The sequence below is a fragment of the Aulonocara stuartgranti genome (genome assembly GCF_965226115.1).
Source record: "Aulonocara stuartgranti genome assembly, chromosome: 6".
NCBI classification, from domain to species: domain Eukaryota; kingdom Metazoa; phylum Chordata; class Actinopteri; order Cichliformes; family Cichlidae; genus Aulonocara; species Aulonocara stuartgranti.
This window is the reverse complement of record NC_138944.1, coordinates 15644337-15666857: the sequence shown is the minus strand read 5'-3', so window position 1 is coordinate 15666857 and position 22521 is coordinate 15644337. Positions and strand designations below refer to the sequence as shown.

General features: G+C 38.1%; 1 protein-coding gene across 4 annotated transcripts; it reads left to right on the top strand.

The window, feature by feature from the left end:
* Positions 1-202: 202 nt before the first annotated feature.
* On the top strand, positions 203-22380 carry pik3r6 (phosphoinositide-3-kinase regulatory subunit 6). Of its 4 annotated transcripts, none has more exons than XM_082536831.1 (21): positions 203-317; positions 9529-9613; positions 9718-9822; positions 10032-10123; positions 10359-10427; positions 10884-11016; positions 11252-11321; positions 11441-11639; positions 12501-12648; positions 13708-13794; positions 14659-14902; positions 15161-15448; positions 16224-16323; positions 16547-16669; positions 17367-17474; positions 17623-17725; positions 17818-17882; positions 18065-18155; positions 18243-18304; positions 20408-20517; positions 20717-22380. In XM_082536831.1, exons 2-21 carry the CDS (start codon positions 9565-9567, stop codon positions 20871-20873), a joined length of 2403 nt encoding a protein of 800 aa, XP_082392957.1. In that variant the 5' UTR covers positions 203-317; positions 9529-9564; the 3' UTR covers positions 20874-22380. The 4 variants fall into 4 exon arrangements, with proteins under 4 accessions (XP_082392957.1, XP_082392955.1, XP_082392958.1 ...); XM_082536829.1 differs by having other exon boundaries at positions 9697-9822; XM_082536832.1 differs by lacking the exon at positions 203-317 and adding an exon at positions 8487-8643.
* The last annotated feature ends 141 nt before the right edge of the window (positions 22381-22521 follow it).

Below are 22521 nucleotides of genomic sequence, written 5' to 3'. Positions count from 1 at the left end.
GTAAGTAAAGATATGCACCTTCACACATATATCTTTATATAGAGACATGCATGTAAAACCAGCATTAAACAGTTTAAAATGGCTTTACTGCCACAAACACCAATTATGATCTGTGACATCTATCTAGTCATCTATCGAAGGCTCGTGCTTAGATGATCATTTCTGGTTAAGCGCTCTGATTGGTTTCCGGGCAGTGGGCGTGGTCAGCAGATTGTTCTGCTGTCAGACAGATGACTGGAGTGAAGCGACAGAGACGCAGAAATAGTACAGTAATTTAAGAAGAGCGAATGAAGCTTCCTGCATTAGCTCAACTTTAGGTAAGTTTCCCTAAAAGCTAGAATATCTTCGTTTCACCAACTGCTGACATTTTTAGTTTACTTAACCCGCTGCTCACTCGCGCAAAAGTTGGTGTCGACGACTGTTAAATTGTAGCTAACATACTGAAAGTGATGAAAAATAATTTGCATGCAGTTGTGCATTCAGTTTAAGGTGAAACTGTAAATGGCCTGCGTATTTTTATTGTTTATGCTGTTGTTTTACTTCAGAGATTGGCCGCTAAGTTTGAGATATGCTTTTTTGTTTATGTTGGCTTTTTTTTCCTCTTTCTTTCTTTCTTTCTTTCTTTCTTTCTTTCTTTCTTTCTTTCTTTCTTTCTTTCTTTCTTTCTTTCTTTCTTTCTTTTTGCCTTAACATTGTTTGTGTTTGTACACTGGTACACGATTTTGTCAGCAGTATACACTTACTGTGATATATGGAGATAAGATATGTCAGTGGTTTTAAAGTAGAGCTCCAGGCAGAAATATTTGACAAGAAATTCTGTAGCTGTTGCTCATGACAGCTGCAGTGCCTGGTCTCTCTCGCGCTGTGTGTTGTTGTTTTTTTATTCCGACTATATTTTCTGAATAGTCTCTTACGTGCAAGCTAGCCTGTTCAAAAACCTCCCCACATCCTGGCTTGTGACACGGGAAGACAGGGGGGCGGCGGTTTATTTCAAGATTAGCAAGATTTTGATAACGGTGCCTGATCTGATTGAAGCCCCGGCTCTCTGTTGTGTCTGTTTGAGTCTAAAAGTAAGCCGGCATTTCCTCCAGCTTCCTTGTTTTAGATCTGAGCTTCCTGGCACCACTTTGGGGTTAAGTGGAATGATGGTTAGTTGTAGTTGAAGAAAGCAGATGGTCATTTGTGGGTAGTGAATCAGCAGCTATTTTGAGGGGGGAAAATGGATGATTGTCTCTTTTTAGGCTGTCTGTGAATCGTGATCACTGGTTAAGCAAATGTGCAACAATATCTAGTGAAGCAAAAAGAAATGTAATGTTACTTAAAATCAGACTACTGATGTCAGCTACTGGGTGAGGTTTTTCACTGACAGATGAAGGATGGGTGACTTCACTGCTTAAAATATTTAGGCTATTACCTCATTGACGCGGTTTTGGTTTGGACGGTGTTCAAGGGGAACTCATGAGTATCTTGCAATAGCGGGAATGAACAACAAATGATCATAATATAAATACACAGAATAAGGAAAATTAGTTGCACTTCGTTCATTATAAAGATAACCTTATCAATGCTGCGGTCACTCATAAACAGTTTCTGGGGTGAGTCAAATGCCTGCAGTGAGATAATGCAGCCAAGAAACATGTTCTGGAGTGTTGAGAGGATGACCAGAACAGGTGCACCATGAGACACAGGACCGCATTTAAACTGTCTCGTGTCAGCAGTGGAACAGAACTTACCTATTTAATTTAAGGATGATTAATCATTAAATATAGACTTTAATAGAACTTGCCTATATAAGTTCTATTAATAAGGATAATAATAATCATTAATTATATACTATACCCAATATGCTTATTGTGTAATCAATTATTAATGTGTTCAAAATAACAATAATAAACAATTAATTACATAATTAACTACATAATGCTCATGCTGTAAGCCATGAAACAAAAACAGGGTCAGTGTCATGTGCTGATGTAGTGGCGTTTCTCCACAGAGGATTCTTAGTTCTTAAATGTCAACCACTTAAGGGCAACATTTGGGAGAATTTTGGGAAATGTATCTTAAAGGCATCCTTACAATAATCTCTAAAATAATCTCTAATTTTGTTTAGTAGATCAAAAACCAACAGATGAGAATGCTGGCCCGCATGAGGGCACTGATAGCGCTAGAGACAATGCATTACATTTGTGTTCTGCTGGGAAGTGTTTGGTTGGAATGCTGAAGACAGAGAAGAAAATTCTTAGGAGGAAAAAAAGTGCTCAAGGAAATACTTTAGTTTGTGGCTACGGGCTACAGAAAATGTCTTAATTGTGTCAAGATGGGTCAAGATTGTTCCTGCATCATCATAATTATTGTTGGTCCAGGATCAACACTGAAACTGATCGATCATGTTGTGATGTCATAGCTTTGTGATGTGGGGAGCAAAAGTAAAATGAATAAATAACAAAAAATGTTTGACAATGTAGAACTCTCTTCTGGAACAAATATATTATAAAATACAATAAATTAAATATATAATACATTTGGCTTGCTGTTTGCCAAATTTGGCTCAGCCATGTTGGTTTGACACATAACCTAAAGACATGGCAGGAAGGACTTGGGTAGTTTCAGGTGTTGTGGGTCACAAACAACTTAATAAACCTTTTAATAGCTGCTGTTAAATTTAGTTGGAAGAACATCCTCCAACATATCTTCAGGCTGTGTTAACTTCTACGGCTTATTTAAGAATTTGCAGCATAGTCAGACGGCGTGACTTCCCACTACCAGTTACTTGAACTAATGTATTTTCCATATGTCGTATACCATCCTACAAACCACAGTGCACTCTATATCACTCGTTATATAAACAAGAAAATTGAGAAAACTGAATAAACATATTAACAAAAGTGTATTTTTAAAGCAGGTTGGAAAAATAAAAGATATATAAGAGATATGAGATATATGAGAGAAAATAGGAAATAAAATAAATCCTAATCTTTACTTTACTTTAAAATGAATCAAAACAAGTTGGTCAAAATGGCAGCTGCTTTCGTAAGAACAGCTTCACACGTTTGAGCATTTGTGGCTTTCCTTATCGTGAGTGAACTATCTCTACCAGTTACGCTTTTGGACAAAACATTGCGTTTTAGGGTGCCACTTTGCACTACAAGCGTGCGATGACGGCTTGTTTTTTTTCATAGAGTAAATTTTCAGATAGCGAACTTTACTGAGAAAGCTCTGTTTTGAAACTTCTAAAGTTTTTTTTGTCACTTTATAGTTTTCAGATACAGCTTTGGACCAGTGTTAGCCCACACAACCGCTGAATTTTCCCAAACACAAATTCAAAAACACAACCTTGCAGAAAGTGATTATAAAACACACTTAGTTCCACGTATAGCAGATGCCAAAATACAGACGGCCGCAGACTGGCCTCACTTTGAGACACTACCCTTTTGTTTGTTTTAAGGGACATAAAAATAAATGGCAATACTTCTTGGCACAGTTCTGCAACTGTGGGTTCCTTGGAAAGTAGTGGCTCCATCGTAGCCACATGTGTGTCAAGACCTATTTGTGCTGCTGTTTTTCTTTATGTGACGCACTTGGCACATCCTGTGGCGGTAGCAGCGGGTCACTTTACCCCAAAAGATTTTTTACTTTTTCAAAGTTTACAGCTGTGATTCACTGTCGCCCATTTTTGCCCACTGTGGCTGAATAAGATCTGATATGTGGTTAGACTGGTGATCTTGGGCAGCAAACGAACAATGTTTGTTGTTGAGACCTTTGCAGTAATATTACTGACTACTGCAAGAACAACTACTTGAATTGAAAAAATATATATCAAAACATGAATGTGAGTTAAAGTCCCTATAGGCTATATACTTTCAATAAGGGCACTGCTAACACATACCTCAAACATTTATGTCAGTCAATGAATAAAATTAATTTTCTTATTACATTTCAATCAGTCTTTAGCCATGTGTGTATGAGAGACATTGCACTTGATTAAACAGATAGACTGATAGCAGGGATACCATCTCATCTGTTTGACGGACAGTACTGTAAAGTATTAGGAAACCCAGCCAGACTATTTTCTTGGTTGCCATGTAAGGGAATCAGCTGATTTGTGGCTATATAAGCAAACAAAATATGTGAAACCTATTCGCTGCTTCTTTCTAAAGATGTCTTTACAAACAAGCATGGCAGAACTGCATGTGAAGATTGAATAGCTGATTTAGCTGTCTATAAAAATAGCTTACTATTCATTAAGACCAAAAACATAAATCATTCATACTTCTCTACAGTGCTCCGGTTATCCTCAGGTCTTCTGTCTGAGGTCACAGCTGTACTGTTCTTACAATGCTGTCTGTGTTCAGAGCTGTCGATCATTGAGCTGAATGAATTTAGATGTATGACTGAATGCGAACACTGTTCCAAAATACTTATGTAACAAATGTAACAATAATATTTCAGATGAGTTTCACTTTCATAGCAATGTTTGAGGAAAAGCAGAAAAAAGCACTGTAGTCAGTGTTATGAATGTGTGTAGCTAAACTTGTAGCCTTAAGGGTTTTGCACAAAAAGTTCCTAGTTTGCAAATACTGAATTTGTGTATATCAGCCAGTACAAGTTATGTTTTAAGTGCTTTGTGCGTGGCATGATGTATTTGTTCATGGGTGACTACACACAAGTAAGTGTTAGCTTTCATCGTCATTTGGGTTAAAAATACAATTTTTTGCAAAACTCTTGTTCTTGCGTGTTACCTAATTTAAGCTAAACGCCACATCCTCACATGAACCCTAGTGGTCCAAATGACCCACTTCTTACAGGCAAGGCCTTACCAGACACACACACACAAACTCTCACATGCAGACCTTTAAGGGAAACTTCTCTCTGTCTTGTTTTGTCCAGCTTCCTGTTGCCTGATGGATCTAGCATACTACACTAAGAGGCATACCTGGTGCATGTAAACCTTTAACTTAACTTAACCAGATCCTCCGATCTGAAACTAAAAACCTAAAAGTTTTGTTGCAAATATTTGTATCTCCCCTAAGGAGGAGATAATTCCTTGTTGGGCAAGTTTACACACAAACATGTGCACATTCAAGCACCCAAAAGGACTTCCGCATATTGTCCATTATGTTGATGCAGGAAATCAATTTGATTGATATCCCTTGTTGCTCATGCAAGATTACATGTCTGTTTTTGAAATATCTTTGCAGCTTTCGCTTGTGCAGGTGTGTGTCTGAAAAATTATAGCAGTGTTCAGTTACCTTTGCTTTGTTGTAATCACAGATGACAAACTGTTGGTTATTGAAGAGAGGGACTGTTTTGTTGCTCAATGTGAAGTAATTCACACGTAGAACAAAGTAACAGACAATCAGTGTCTATTCTGGGTTGTATTGTTGTCCATTTCCTGTGTTATTCTGATAACTAGTTTTCTCAATTTTTGCTTTGGGTTTTACTTTATTTTTCTTAATTGACTTCAGTGGGACTTTACACTATGTCTTTTTTTTCCTGAAAAGAAAAAAGAAGTCAAGGAACTTGTTTATGCTTTTTACTGTAAGTGATAACTCACTGTACCACACGCATTAATATTTATGTGAACGAGTCCAAAAGGTGTCACTCCACACTTGTTTTTCAGGTATTACTTGTTGTCTACTTGTGGGTAAAATTGTGCAGATATGTACTGTTGCACTCTGTCCAACTCTGATGTGAGAGACGATTAAACCTGTGTCTGTCAAAAGACCCTAAGCTATCCTAGGTTGGGGATTTCCAATCAAGCAGACACACATATAGCCTCACCTCCCCTGCATGCATCTAAACACCACCTTTCTCTTGCTCTATGAGCACACTTCCACACAGTGCTGTCAGGCCCTTCCTGTTTTCTGAGATGTCTGCAGTGTGCCTCAACGGAAATGAGCGCTCCTGTTTTCTGTTAGGTAGCACCGTCCGAGGCTTCAGCTGACCACTGCAACGCTTGCCAATGACTGCTTGTACAAGAAAGGTGTAGACAGTTGTGTACTGTAATGTAATCAGGAACTGAATGGCATTAACCGTAAATTGTCAACACTCATGGGGAAATTTGTGTCACTGGCATGAGGCCAAAAGGTAAGTGACAGGATGGGACCTCTATATTGACCTACTTTTTTTTTTTTTTTTTTTTTTAAATTATTAACTGTTTGGGTTATTTGTAAGGTTTCAGTGAAATTGGCAGGGCCAGAATGTGCTTTATTGTGGACATGGTGATAATATATCCAGAACAACGCAGCAAAAACACAGGAAGTACAACATGTGAAGTTGGAACTAAGCTGAAAACCGGACTGTTTATACACCTTGGGCTTTGGTAATGAGAAAATGAATGGGAATGAGACACAGTTAAAAACAATGAAGTTAGTCAAGAGAAATAAAGTAAAAAAAATAAAGCAAAAATTGAGAAAACTAGTTACCATCCTAGATATAGGATTGCAAAACAACAAGTCATTACAGTTATCAAAAGGGAGTCATGCTTTTGCTGCCGTTGTAACAAGTCACCTCAGGCATCAGATTTATGCATCAGTGTTTGCAAATCGAGACTGAAGGCATACCTTTTTTATCTTTGGGAACTCTTTAATTTAATTAAATCTAATTAAATTCAAATTAAATGTAATTAAGTTTATTTCAAAGCTTTTGGTTTTATTAATAAAGAAATTCTCATTCATTCCTAAATCAAAGAATCAACTTTGTCAGAAGAAGATGCTATTGGAATAGTAAAGAAATTAAAGCATGAACCCCAAACTTCAAAACTTGCAACACTAGAACAATAAACTCAAACTTACCTATATTCACAGGCAGTCCTGAATTTAAATACATGAAAGTTTCAGACTATGAAAATGTCAGAGCAGCTATGCAAACAGTAGGAATGTGGTCATCTCTACCAAACAATCACGTGATCTACTTAAATGAAAAAAGGGCTTTTTTGTTGTAAGGTGCACCATGGTAGTGGTAAGTCGATGGCACAATATGTGTGTGAGTTGTTACAGTGGAATAGTATTTGTGCATGTAGTTACTTGTTTATTACCTGTCTTTGTTTCTGTTTCAGCTAAAAAGTATGAGTGTAATAAATCACACGATCATATGTGTGTTAGGTAAATTTAACTTGACTTAATCTTGTGATTTTATGCATTTTAAATAAACATTGGGTATTTGCTGGTGTATGTCTGCAGTTGTAAATTTTAGCATTGTATTATTTTTGTGCATATATATTTTTGTCAAAAACATGACATATTGCTGCATGAGGATTGCAAACGAACACTTGATACAAAATAGTTTGGAAGAAACCTGAACGTCCAAATAACAAGTGTGTTTTTTAGGAGGTGTAAACAAACCTTTTATATTTATTTACATACCATATATGGATATTGTAATGGATATTGGTAGGACTACATAAGACGACTTAAAGTTCGATGCCTTGATCATGAACATTTTTTTCATTTCAATGTAACGCAGTTAGAAGTCCACCGTCTCACCTTTTGCAGTGCATTTATTGCAGACTGGGATTTTCAAACTGCATATTTAGAAATGCTCTCAATGATAGGGTACATCTATTTTTAAGTTATTTCTGAGTTGAAGTTACTTCTCTCTTTCTCTTCTCTCTCTCTCTCTAAATATAGAGCATTGTCTGCCCACTCATTTGACAGAAAGGAAGTGCTACGTATGTGTCAGCTCCTGTACTGCATTAATGGTTTCACTTGAAAAAGCCAACATAGAGTCTACACTTGCAACCGTGTGTCAGTGAGAGCCAATGTATGCATTTGCGATGCATGTTTATGTGCATGCATGGCTAGTTTTGTGTCTGCATTTGTTTATACCTTAGAGAAACACAAAAATGAAGATAATATCTTGAGCCCTCCTGTGTATTAAAGGGGCCAGCTGCACAGCTGAAGATCTATGAAGAGAAAAAAATGAGTGAGAGAGAGAAGGGGGAATGAAAGACAGTGAGAAAGAGAGTGATCATGGTAGAGGCAACCGGAAACTTGTGGTCAAGCAGGCAGCGTTGAACTGCTGAGGCAGCGCTGTTAACACTGTTTTTGAACACGCTGCTTTTCTTAGAGGGATCAGGGCTAAATCCATCATACTAAGTCCTTTCATTGTACAGACCCATTCAGTTGAATGACCTGAATCAGTGTGTGTGTGTGTGTGTGTGTGTGTGTGTGTGTGTGTGTGTGTTAGAGAGAAAGGGAGGAAAAAGGTCAAATGGGTAAACTTAGAGATGGAAGAATAAGTGGCAGGTGTAAAAGTTTATAAACGCCAGAAACCAAGGTATGAGTAAGAAGTCTAAAAATAGAAACAAATCCAAATACGTTCATTTCAGAAACCTGCACAGACCCCCCCCCCCCCCCCCCCCCACACACACACACACACGCACACGCACACGTACCCACACACCCCTCCACACACCTCCCTTCTTCGTAACCAAAAGTAACTGAGCTCGTGCCCACAACTCTTAGCCTCATACAAAAGGAAATACATTCAGAAATGAATCGCTGTCCTCACTTGCGTGTGATTCACGGTCTCACTCGCTTTCAGTCTCTTTGACTCCTGTGACTTACATGTCAGTACAGCCTGTGTAGTGCGTGAATATAGCAGACTTGGGCGATATATTTGCCTGTCCCTATATGGAACAGGGTAAGTTTATGTTATATTATCTCTATTTTACTTTGTGTGTTAGAAATGGATTTGGATGCTTTTTGGTTATAGTGCCATCGTGTATGAAACTAAGAATATAGCTTTTGAGATTTTGTTTTTATTTGTTAGATACTAAGAGGATATCTACTATAGATTCTAAGTGAAAACACTTAGTTGTCATATTTTTATTTCTGTGAGTCTTGGTATGTTATGCTCCCGTCTTTTGCTCCTTCTCTGCTGCAGTTATTTTATTCAGCATTTTTCTGAGTAGTGAAGAGAGCAAATATTTATAACAAGCTGTCTCCATAACTGCAACAGTTCCTTGAAAAACAGGGTGTCTTCCTGATCTCATATACCATTTATCATGAACATAAAGGATCTGAAACTAAACTAACCATGGCCACAATGGGTGGTTAGTTCTCAGTCTTGGGCAAATATCACAATGAATTTGTATTACGGGAGATTTACAGATGACTCATAAACCTGTGTGGGACTTTCTACAAAGTAACTTAAGCACGGGAAGTAGGCTGTATTAATTATAGACACTTTTAATGCTTTTAGGTTGTTCGTGTGGAACCAGTTCTAATTATTTTATCTGTTAACCTTCAGTATGTGGTGTGAGGTGTGTGAGTGTGTAGGTGTTCACGTAGGTAGACTTTGAACACTTACCATACACAAATGCAAAACATGTCTCTTCTGAAGATACATTGAAATAGAGATGTATTGTCACTGTCTGAAAACACATACAGTGCTGGTATTAAAACAAGCCTTTCACTCTGCCCTTAGACAGGCAGAGTGAAAGGCCGTCTGTCCACTTAGTGTTTGTACGCAGACATGACAGAACATAAGTGACGCTCACTTTCCATGTCTATTTCCTGTCTACAGCTGATGGACACATGATGTGTGTGAGACCTGACCAACATGGCCCTATGGGATAGCTCAAAAAACATGTGTAGTATGGAGCCTACAGGTACAGATCACCCACTCAAATAACTATACACAAAGCTCAGTTATGCAAATTTAAAACAGAATCTTTCAGACTTAAACTCCCAGTGTCTCAACTTTTATTATCAGCTGACGGCTCCCCTACAGTTCCAGAGCCAGAGCTCTACCGGAGCATCCAGGCTGTGCTGCCCAGAGAAACCGACCAGCTGCAGCAATCTGACTGTTTCAACAAAGGTAAAAACAAACCAGAAAAAAATCTCAATCGCCTTATCCAAAATAATATCAAATGTAAAAGATGTGATAGTGTTTGTCTGTTGGTAGTCATCAACATCTTTTGGATTTGCACTGGTATGGAGAAAAATTTGACACCTTTGGTGAGTGTGTTTAGTTTTCTGTGTTAAAAGCTCATGCGTGCATGTGTGTGTTTGTGCATGTGTGTGCAGGGATGCTGAGATGGACGCTTCATAAGAAGGTTCAAAAGAATCCTGCAAGTAGCTTGTCTCTGGTGTGGTTACTGATAAAGGAGCTGGAAAAGGTACTTGATCTCTAAGTCTCTGAAGCACTACCATTGACACTCTTAAATTACAATTTTAAAGGAAAACATCACCATAAACCAACAAATGCTGACAGCAAATACTGGAGGTTTTGAAAAAAAAATGCTTCCCTTTTCACACAAAGGAAACTGCAGTTATCTGGGATTCATAGAAACTGAAATTGGATTATTTTATTGAAATATGTGCACCCTGTCATATGATGTGTTATCTCTGCAGGCGGAGAGATGGGACTCTCGCAAATGCATCATCCCATTGCTCCACACACTGATGTATGCCATTTTCCAGGTATGGTTTGTCTGCCGCATTAGTACTCTGTGAAAAGGTACACAAGAGCTGTTTGTTTCTGTTAATTCACTTATTTCTTGTTGTTTGTTTGCATTCTAGGCTTGGTTTTGTTAACGTGAATATAGCTAGCTAAATACATTTAATTGATATATGTGTGGTTATTCTTTTCAATATTTATAAAGTGGTTTACTGGACTGCAAAAATAAAATAAAACCACGCATTGCTTTTAAAGCATGTAAAGTAGTGTGTTTCACTATGGTAATGTCCGTAGCACCTAATAGAAGAATTTTGAGAATTTTGTGTTTTAATTCCTAGAACAAATTGACTTAACAACACTGAGAAAATTATCATTCATAAGCATAAACGCAAAGTTGTAGTTGTGACTTCTACTTGTATTGTAAACCTTGTGTGTGTGTGTGTGTGTGTGTGTGTGTGTCCTTAATGGTGACATTCCAGACAGCATATATTCCAGATGAACTCTACAAGCGGGTTTACGACTTCTGTAAGAGGCTGCTGACGTTTCCTCACCCCTATTGCACTGTGGGCCTTAGCTACACAAGACAGATAAAAACTGAACGCTTCATTCCAGGTATTATTTCTGACCTTGACATAGTGATTGAATTTAAAATATGGGGTAAGAAGCTTGTATATGTTAGAACAACATGTTTAAACAGCTGCTGAGGCAGATCAGGGTCAAAAGAGATTGTGCTTTTAAGATTGTGGAACTCACTTCCATTGGACTTAAGATCAACGGACATTTATACCTGTCTCTTTTATGATTATTGCAACCATATAGTACCATTTAATGCTGCTTTAATCTACAGGTCTTATGTACCAGAGGATGGTCATAGCTGAGCAGAGATTAAAAACCGTGCACTATCCCTTCCAAGAGAGGTGAGTTAACTCTAAATAATGTACTTATTGATTGAGTTAAACCCTTTTAGAACTGGATATTTACATTTCCTCAGCTGTCTTCTTTGTTCAGTCTTTAAGTCTTTTTTTTATATCTGCAGGGTTTTTGTTTTAGCTGAACCAGAGGTCTTCTCTGAGTCCTTGGTAACAGTTGTGTCGGGGGATTTTGAGGTATCAGCTACATCTTCAGGTCAATTTCTAAATCCTCTAGATCACATGCGCAGTGTGGTACAACACTCTATACAGGCTGCTTTAGGAGATGAGCATTGCCATGGGCCAAAACTCGCTCAAGCCCTCAAGGTCAGTACACTTGTTCTTATTATTGGAGTTATGTTTTGTAGCAGTGTAAAGTTAAATGTGGACATTTTCTATATGCCTCACTTGTTTGTTTGTTTGTTTGTTTGTTTTTAATTAGACCTGGTATAGAAGTCACTGTTTCATTTGAACTTCACCATCTAGGACAAATGTGACTCACATAGTGTGAACACATCCTGGTCCCTCTCCCCACTCATGCAGAATAAATTTTCTGAGAATTACAGTTGAAATTAGTCAGTGATTGGTAGAAGTAAGATCGGATGTTTGGGTAAACATACTGCAGAAAAGATGACGATCTAGCGAAAGCATTGAGGAAGCACTGCTGAGTTTAACAGGTTCTGTAGAAAGCCATTTAATTATTTATTTTTAATAATACTAAGTCATACGAAGAGGATATTCTGTATTTTTTATTATCACGTGAATTGCGCGGCAGACCACCGCCGCTGGTCGCCCGCTAAGGACAAGACGTGAATATGTATTACACTTGTGGGGAGGCTCAAGTCAATGATGAAGGGTGCACAAAGCAATCATGCGCCTGACCTAGTTCAAGTGACATGCTTGAATCATGTTTCTGTTGGTGGCAAGAAGGAGCTCTTATATAACAGCTGGATATAAAATTGTGTAGAGTCATACCAAACATCATGAATAACGGGGTGTTGTTTCTGAGCTGCATGGTGGAAATGTCTCCTGGCACCGGTCCTAAGATAGCACCTCAGCAGAACACACACAGGGGCAGGCATACGCACATTTATGACCTCTCACCTCTTTGCTATGAATACATCATCTGTATATGTTTATTTTCCCGAGAGCGTGTGTTCAGCCAGTTGTTTGTCTGTTTTGCAACAGGACATGGGGCAAGAAGTTGAGCCATATTTTCAGGAAGTGTTGGCGTCGCTAGAGCAGAGCTTGGAGGAGGGCGTCAGAGGGGAGGGGGGAGTGCTGAGGAGCCGTCTTCTCCAGCTGTACAACGAGATTCTTGCCAATGCAGACTCAGGTAGGATTTCTCTGAAAAGCAAATGCAGAGCTGTGCCAGACCACATTTCTGTTGGCCAAGGTTCGTCTGTCTGAGTCATACATGAACTTACAGGTTTAGGTAGACATGAAAGAAAGTGAAAGAAGTTCAAGAACCACAGTCACATCAAGAGGCAGAAGCCAAATGGAAAATGAAAAATCAAGAAGTGATAACATCTGGTGTACCTGCTCTCTTGATATTAATTGATAAAAATAGTCATTACAGTCTCCATGAAGTAGAAAGAAGGTGCACATGTATAATTTATAGTCTTTATAGTCCTAACTACCCTTATTTAACCATCTTAAGCTTGGAATCTGCTGACCTGTTGGGCATTCAGGGCTTTTTCAGCTTGCAGTCAGGGGAGTATTGAAATGCTAAGGCTCTTGGTTTTTTTTTTACTAAAGTAATCTGTGAGTACTCTTTACATTCAGATCAAAAATGCCTGCAGTGTCACATTTCAAAAATTATTGTGGTTGGGAAAAATAGACCTTTGCAAGTTTCTAGGGCTTTGTTGGGTTGTAATTATAGCAGGATAATCAACAAAAATGAACGAGTGTAGAAATTATGTCGTTGCAAACTGTATGACAGAAGCTCTTCATTTGGTGTGTCCAAAGCATCTCAACATTAAAAGGGCCAAATCTCAGTCTAACCAAGCTGTGAACTGTAAACCAGTCAGTGTATTTTTCAAGCATTATCTCTGATGGACATGTTTTATATAACAATGTGGCCTGGATTCATCGCCTGTTGCTAAGATCAAACACGACCTTCTGTTTAGCTGTTTCCCCCATGGCCAATGTGTAAAGTCAGCTGTATGTATTATTAGTATTTCCAGGTATACATTTTCATGACACTCTTTTCCCTGCTGTTATCACATCGGTTTATCTGATGAATCTGCCCTGGCTTCATCACAGCTGGAACACTGAAGGATAGACAGGGGTGTTTACACAGAGGAAGTTGTAGAGTTAGCGAGTGCTTTTTTTAATATTCATTGTGACAGTTTTGGTCTCTTCCTCTCTCTGCTTTCCGCTGTGTGTGTTGCAGAACCATTGTCTGGTGGACCACTATGTGACTGCCCTCTTCCTAACCCAGAGATGAGCTTCCACCTGTGGACAGCGGATCTGGATATTTGTGAGTGTCTCTTAATGCTGGCGGGACTCTAGAGGATGTTGTTGCAAACAGTAAGCTGAGATGAATTAGGCCGAGACTTGGGTGATACACCAAAAATAAAAAATCCATCATCTGACTTAAGGGGAAAAAATATGTTTTTATATCTTTGCTGAATTGCTTCCTTGTTTGATACTAGAAACATGATGCCAAGTTTGGTTTTGTTCCACAAATCTACCTTTTGTCCTTTCTCGCAACAGTAATAGTTAAAAATTCAGTCCAAATCAAAGCTTATTGAGAAAGAGAAGCTTTTTTAAATAGTTAGTGCAGATATGATTTCATTCAGTTACCAAATAACACTTTTTAATATACCTGAAACCAGTAAAGTCAAACTACAAGAGTCAGTCTGACACTGAACATTAATTAACATTGATTTCACTTATCAGAGATTAACACACTTAATGCAACAACATAATTTAAGCCCATATTGAACTGAATCAGTGGAGCCCTCAGAGTGACTATAGCTGAAGCGAGTGTACGTTTATTGAAATTTAAAATGATTTTTAAATTAAAACTAAATGTGTACACTGCAGTCTGGCACAATAGAGAATACCTCTCTGAGCACAACTAAGGACTCCTACTGAAAGATTCACACATAATTGGGAAACTAGTTTGTTGAAGATGTGACTTAAAGCAGCATCTGAAGTAGTCATGTGATTGTGTAGACAAAAGTATGACAACTGTCAGTAAGTAATGCGGTAAGACCAGATGTGACATTTATTGAAAGGACTCACATACTGTAGCTCAGTGTATATGAGTCTATATGACTCCATATGAGTAACATTATCTGTATTGCATGTGCATAACAAATGTTCAAACTGTTGACAGGGCGAGAGCTGGCCAAGTGGCTTCGATCCAGTTCCATGTCAGAACAGTTCTCCATCATTGAAGAGCAGGAGGACCCCGAGTTGGGTGAATCGCCCATTGACATGATGCCATGTGACATGACGCGCTTTTCCATTATGTCCAACGACAGCGGTATTGAAAGGGACCTGCCGCCCAGCACTGAGCCGTCCCAACTGCCATCTTTGGATGCCGTCAGCATGACTGGACCATGGGAACAATCCAAAAAGTAAATCTAATAATTTCTATTTCGTCATAATAACAAGTTTCATTGTAGTTTGCATGGTTTAATATGCAGGTTTTGTACTGTAGCATAGTGCAAAACTCCGGTCTGTTTTCCAAAGCATGCTTTTGAGCCACAGTATTTCATGTAAATTGCCCCCAAAGTCATGTGAAATATGGTTGTACCTAAAGGTCCTCATCAACAGCATGCATACTGTAGGAAGCGTTCATACAATGATTTAATGCTCATACCTTCTTGTTCCAGTGAGCAAGACTCAAAACTGTTGAGGCGCGGAGGCATCAAAATGAAACCAAGCGTAAAAGACAGTATGGTGCTGATACAGGAAAATATGGAGGACCAGGCAAGCCTCACAGGAGCGGGAGGAAGTGGAGGGAGGGGAGGAAGAAGAGGGATGACTTTGCAGAGAAGAGCAGGAAGCAGTGTGATGCACAACCCCTTCTCCAAGCAGCAGAGACAACTTACTGCCAGGATAGTCATCATGGGGACTGATAGGGTGCTGGGCCGCCTAGCTAAAGCCTATTACTTCTTCAGGTGAGGGACTACTCACATCACACAATGAATACAGTTTTTGATGACGATGCATTGACCAATTTTGCTTTGGCGCTTTTAGTATTCTAGGTTCTTATGTGGCCAAATATATAGCTTTTATTTGTTTGCTACTGCAAGCTGTGACACATCATTTATGATTTCTGCTACTTTATTACGCTATACTGTAGTCACTTTCGAGACAGAAACCAACAGAGCAAATTTAGCAGTGTCTAAACAGATGCAGCTGGGAACTGTCTCTTGTGGTTTAAATCTACATGTAGCTACATAGGTTTTCTTTCTCATGACTTTACTGGTCAGTGTTTGTTTGCGGTTTTTTCTCACTAGATTAAGTACACAGTACCTGGAATGTCTTTTTACAGAGAAAAATTAAAGTAAGCATGAGAAGCTCAGATTATTCAAATAGAGGATATAAGCAAACTGTATTTCTGTGTGATGTTAAATGTGTTTGTTGTAGTATAACAATGACCGCTCTTTCTATTTTAGGGAACATATTTTAACTGTGTGACAGTTGTGCAGGTACATTAACTGAAAAATGAAATAAAATGATGTCATAACAGCAATAGGAAGCTACAGTAGGAGGAAAATCGTTACATCAAATCTTGAATTACAATTTGTGTTCACAGTTACTTAGTTTACTTTATTACTGGTCTATGAATCAAGAGTACTTTTTCTATTGTAGGTATCTGGCTAAATGTTAAAATCCAATCATGCTCAACACACTTTAAACTCCTCATGAATCTCTGGTTTGCTTTTGCAGAAAAAGGGAAGCACGAAGGCTTTTTCTCACAATGAAAGTCGACCTCCAGTTTTACTACATCCCTGTTTGCAGTCCCAAGAGTCCCAGCTCCCCAGTTAAAGTAAGGGAACTTCCTCTTTTCAGCACACCACTGATTATTTGGTAAATAACAAACCTCAAAAGATAAAAAAAACTGAATGGCTTCTGTTTAACCAGAAGATCAGTATGTGAAACTTCATATTCACAAAGTTTAGTTTATTCTCTGCAGTAGTGGATTGGTGCTTTGATGTAATGAGCCACATTTAAGGTATTTATGGTTTCATTTCCATGTTCCTTGTTTGTAGGAAAACCACCAACAATCCAAGGGGGATTCCTGCACTCTTGGTTCCTATTTGAGCAACGTTGACCCATGGTACAACTGCAACATCAAGAGCTTGGGTAGAATGATTCCCAACCTGGCTAAAATGGTACAATAAAACATATTTAAAAGCAGGGTTTTGTTAGATACTTAAAATGTATAACTAAATGAGAGTGGAGAATTACTGTAGACAGTGGCAGTGTGTGTTGGAGTGCTTGAGGTAAAGCACAGGAAATTGCATTGCATAACATACTGTGAGGAAAATAAATATGTTGATTTCACTGAAACCACAAGTAAAGTAAGCTTATATCAAAGATTTCTTGACACTGCTCTGTAAACTCAAACAGGAAATAGAAGACTTCTGAAACTGGAAAATGAACAGTGATATACATGCATGTAAACTACTGTTACAGTTCATTGTTTGATGTGAGTTTGGCATTTGAAAAACGAAGAAGTTTCTTCGTTGCAGAAACTTCTCAGTATACTCTGGCAAAGCTATTTCCTTCTTTCTTTTCCTCATACTTAGATTAAATTCATATGTAAAATAAAGTTTTATATGCCATCGCTTTGGGTTCGTATGGTGCATAAGAGTTCAAACTGAAACACAAACTCTGAAACTGTCAACTTAAAGAACAGTAGCTTTAGCATAGTACCAAAATTAACAAGCGCTGTTGCATTTCCTGCCTTTCGTGGACTATTTAGTGACATCTATTTCAGATACAGTTGATTGATGTGCAATCAAAATGACTATGCAGTTACAACATTGTGCAGTCAGGTTAATTTTACAGGTCTTTTGTTTTCTATAGCAACAAGCAAGCAGCGAGAGGCAAAAAGAGCCCTTCATCTCTGATATAATTTCCTATTATGTCCGTACTGGTCAGCAGCCGGTCTACTTCGCTATCTACTTTGTTAAGGTAACATTACATATTTTCTTTGTGGTCTTTTTTTTTTCTTCTTTTCATCAGTGAAAACAAAATTTATTCAACACAATGCATGTGAGCATTGTCAGTGTCTTTTTTCAAATATAAACAAATTTTTTAAACGTTGTGTCATTTCCATTAGATCTCATTCAACATCATGACGAAGGAGCCAGTGGAGGAAGTGTTTCTTACCCATCTGGACATGGAGTTCCCTGAATTCAGGCATATCACTGCGTCAGTTAGAGGTAAATTGTTCTTAGAAGTGTTTTTCCCAGTATTCTATGTTTTACTGTAACTGTGCACAGTCAAGTTTAACCACATTCCTCTAACCAACAAGGAGATAAACACAGGAAGAGTTCGGGGGAGGTATGCGGAGCTATGGTCTCAATGAATTACAGAAAGGTAAATTTCATTTTTTTTCTTGGATTGCTATTAGTGCTAGTTTAGCCAAACTTCTTAACAGTTACCAGAAGATGTGCTGAAAAATTTCCCACTCCTGATTCTGTAGCTTGTGTTGATGCATTTGTGTGAATGCATAACCACTCATTCTCACTTGTTTGTGTCGTGGTTCTGTATGAGTGCAGGTGACATTAAGTGGCCGTGACATCGATGAAGGGATTTCGGTCAGGATGACAGGTGCTCGGATCAATGCCATTCCTTCCAATGAAGCAGAAGGTGCAGAATTTTCTCAATGAGTCATGCTTTCAGTAGTTTTGTCAATACGTTTTTAAGTTCTGTGTTTTCTTATCCTTTATGTTGTAGATCTAAACTGTCTGACACTGATGATAAATGAAACCTCCGTAAAGACGAAAAACAACACTGTGGTGAGTTGACCAGATACCACAAGCATATATATGTATGTATGTATATATATATATATATATATATATATATATATATATATATATATATATATATATATATATATATATATATATACATACATACATACATACATACATACATACATACATACATACCACAAGCATATATATGTATGTATGTATATATATATATATATATATTAGGGGTGCAACGATACACAAAATTCACGGTTCGGTTCGGTTCGATACTTTGGTGTCACGGTTCGATATTTTTTCGATACAAAAAAATGTTCATGCATTTTTAATTTGTCATTTATTAAAATTATAAATATATATTTTAACTCAAAAGTACAGTTTTTAAATTTAACCCTAACCCTTGTGCGTGTTTTTTATTTTGACAGCGAATGCGCACCTGTGGACCACTTATGTGCAGCCCTGGTTATTTAGCTCGTCATATCGCAGCCACAGAAATTCTTTTGTCCATGAAACCATAAAGCTGCACTTTCTTTTTGCCTTATAGTCTGATTTGTCATAACTTCTCCGTTTTGTGGTAAGCTTTTCTTTGGCTGTCACTTCTTCACCCTGACCTGTCTTATTTGGCTCAGCAGAACTGAAATGCTTTTACACGCTCACTCACATAAGCTCAGCGATTCTCTGCGCGATCAACCTCTCACATGTGTAAGCTGCGGGAGATTTCACTTGTCATGTTTGCATAGTAAGCTAACGATTAATAAGACGATGTCAGAGGAATTGGTGCACAAATTATCATCACTCACAGATCAGTGCTGTCGCTCTCTATACACAGTTCGCACGATTGCAAAGTGAAAGCAAAAAAACAAGCGCAAATTCAAACGCGACTTCAATATGTCACATATTGACAGTGGCTCACCGATGCCAATGACATAATTACCCAGCTACATTTCTGAAAGAATGCAAAAGCATTGACATATATTTTTCCTACAATAGCCCGACGGGCAGGGAAGAGAAAGATTTTGGTAGCCCGACTGAAAAAAATCGCTAGCTCCAGGACGTCGGACTAGCGATATTGCAAGCCCTGTATCTGATTGAGGAATCACTCATCTTTGGAAAAGAGAGTTTATTACAGAGAAATGGCTCTTTCCAAAATAAAAGCTATACTATCTGCTTCTTCTGGGCTATATTCTCAGCAGCATAAGGAGAATCATGTGCTAACAGCTGTCTAAATGACTCGGCTAAAGTTAGTAGCATGCTTGCTTTTTTTTGTCTGCTTCCACTTGTCTTTGCACTAGGATGATGTCGGCGTAAATGTGCAGTCATATTCGTTGTGTTCCCACTAGTGCTTTCAGGTTAATCTCGTTGAAATGACCTTAACGCCACAACATGGCAAATCTCCGTTAACGAGCTACCGCCGATCGCTCCGTGCATGGGGCTAGACGGCCAACACGTTAACGAGCTAACTGCGCTAACACACTAGTTCACACCAATGTAATTGAGCATTGCATGGCACATCCAACATACTGTTTTACTTTAGTCCATGACTCGCTTACCTTCAGGGTCATACGTCACATGAAAACCAAAATAATTCCAAACGCCAGATCTGAATGAGGGTCAATTTGCCTGTTGCAAGTAGAGCTTAACTTCTGTCTCGCTAGCTTGCCCTGCGCTCTTCCTTCTGACTATGCTGTCTGTGTTGAGCGCTCAGTGGATCTGCGCTCGACAGTGCAGCCTAGGCGGAGTAGTCGAACACAGATTCACTGAGCGCTCAACACAGACAGCATCGTCAGAAGGAAAATTGATAAAATAAATTACAAATGTTGTATTGTTCGATACATATGCGTACCGAACCGAAAGCACTGTATCGAACGGTTCAATATCGATACGAATATCGTTGCACCCCTAATATATATATATATATATATATATATATATATATATATATATATATATATGTGTATATATATATATGTGTATATATATATATGTGTATATATATATATGTGTGTATATATATATGTGTATATATATATATGTATATATATATGTATATATATATGTATATATGTATATGTATATATGTATATATATATGTGCAAATATTTTTTAACAAAGTGCATTATTTTGCAGGAGCCGCCAAAGTTTCGAACCAGCAACATTAAAATTCGCACTTTGGAGAGACGTTCTTTCACTGTTATACTGGACAGAGATGATTCCAGGACCTACAGAAATGTGCAGAGGTAAAAGAGTGTAGTCTAAGTTGTATTGTCAGTGTATTTTGCCTGGTGTCTCATTGGTAAAGGGAAAAAATGTGTGATGCTACATTGCTAACAACTACAACAGTACTAGTTGGTAAAAGAGAGCTGCAGTTGGTTCGGGAGCTAATTAGTTTCCACGCAGTCCAAACTGATCTCCATGTTAAATATGTTTTTGTTTTAGCATCGAGGTCTCGCCCTGTGTGGATCCAGGATACTGTGTCCAGAAAACAATGAGGTCCAAATACAAGTTGGAAGAGGATAAAGATGCTGGACTGAGCAAGTACATGAACAAAGGACTTCCTCTGCCAATTAATACATTTGCTGGCATCATCAACTGATGTGATGAAGTGACCCCACAGAGACACTTTTAGTAGTTGTGGCAGTGGCAATGATCTTTCTCTCTTTTAAACATCTAATCCAGCAAATGAATAGAAATCACCTCTGAGTCATGATGAGCTGCTTCCGAAACTAGAGTTTCACTCCGTCAATCTGAAATGACTGGCACATTGACTGGCAGTACTAGTGTCAACTTTTGCAGTTAATGAAATAACCTGTCGGCTGCTTTTATAGTCACGGGACAACTTTTTTTTTTTACTGCAGGTTATGATTAAACCTGACGGTGTTCATTCCTTTTGAATATCCTGCTGTGCCAGCCGGAATAATTCCAGAGTACAATGTTGTCTCTGACAGTGGAGAGATCAGCAACAAGCAAAAGCACGTAGCTGATGAGTATTTGGATCAACAGTCATGTGGCATAATAAAAACTCAGCAATCTGGAAATTTTGCTTCAAAAAGCTATCACTTAGTGGAGCAGATCTGATTTTGTAACAGTTGCTCTACTTCATAGACACTACCGTTTTCTGCTTCTTTGACACACACACACACACAAACACACACACACAGTATACACACAAGAATGCTGACAAACATGACCTGTCACCTACTGAAATATTCAAATTATTGAAAAGCTGGTACGATGACAGCTGTCGCTTCCTCTTGCTTTTGTCCTGACACAATCTTTCAAATACCTTTTTATCCATATACATGTTACATAATGTAAGCTGTTAATAGGGTGCTACTGTTTACTGTAGTTTTTGGTTTAGTGTTTGGGAACTTTTTTGAATTCTAGACTCACACTGTAAAAACTAAAACACTGTGCAATGTCAGATATTACTACAAAAAAAAAAACAGCACGCACAGCTACTGTCTACCAAACAGAAGTGACAGATTACAGTTTGCCTGCCTTGTAATGTATGTGACAAACAGCTAAACAGTGGTCAGTAAATGTCTCCAGTCTGCTGAAGTGTGAAAATTACCCCTAAGACCAATCCACGTACTGCACTGTGTTAGATGAAGTAGATAAGTTGCACTAAAACTGCATAATTGTTGATCAATTTATTTTAGGAAAAACTTTGTGTGAGGTGTACAACATGTTACTGTGTAATTGTAATTACTGTATATGTCATAATTGTAGAAACATTCGTGTGACATGCAGTCATCATATGATATGCTCTGAGTTCTAGATGTATGGCTGATTGAGATCTGACACAATCATTGCTTCAGATGTTTATGCAAAAAGGTTGTGTGGCTATAGGTGTGAGTCTGGGGGGCAAAGGTCTCAAACTCAGGAAATGGAAATGATGCGTTACGATGTATGTGGCAAAAAAAAAAAAAAAAATCAAGTGTGTGTATGTGTGTCAAATAGCATTGCTGGGTAAAATCACAAGTTTGAAAATCATGATATATTTTGCACATTATTTTCTTATATATCATATATTAAGTATGGTTCCAAATGTAATTGTGTAAATAACCGTGATTGTGTAAAATAAATTTAGTTTTTTTTAACTTGGAGTCTTGGATTCTTATAACAACCACGGGGGATTTACAGTGTTATGTGCATAGATTGTTGGTCAAAGTCGGCAAGATTTAATTCAAGGGATTATACAAAAAGTTTGCATTAACTGTTTAGAAATTACAGTCATTTTT

Bases quoted from the DNA above. Each gene is read 5' to 3' on its own strand.
- pik3r6 (XM_082536829.1), top strand. From the start codon at position 9,565: ATGGCCCTATGGGATAGCTCAAAAAACATGTGTAGTATGGAGCCTACA. The intron at 9,614-9,696 runs GTACAGATCACC...TTAAACTCCCAG, and splicing joins GTGTAGTATGGAGCCTACAG to TGTCTCAACTTTTATTATCA. The intron at 20,518-20,716 runs GTAAAAGAGTGT...TTTTTGTTTTAG, and splicing joins ACCTACAGAAATGTGCAGAG to CATCGAGGTCTCGCCCTGTG.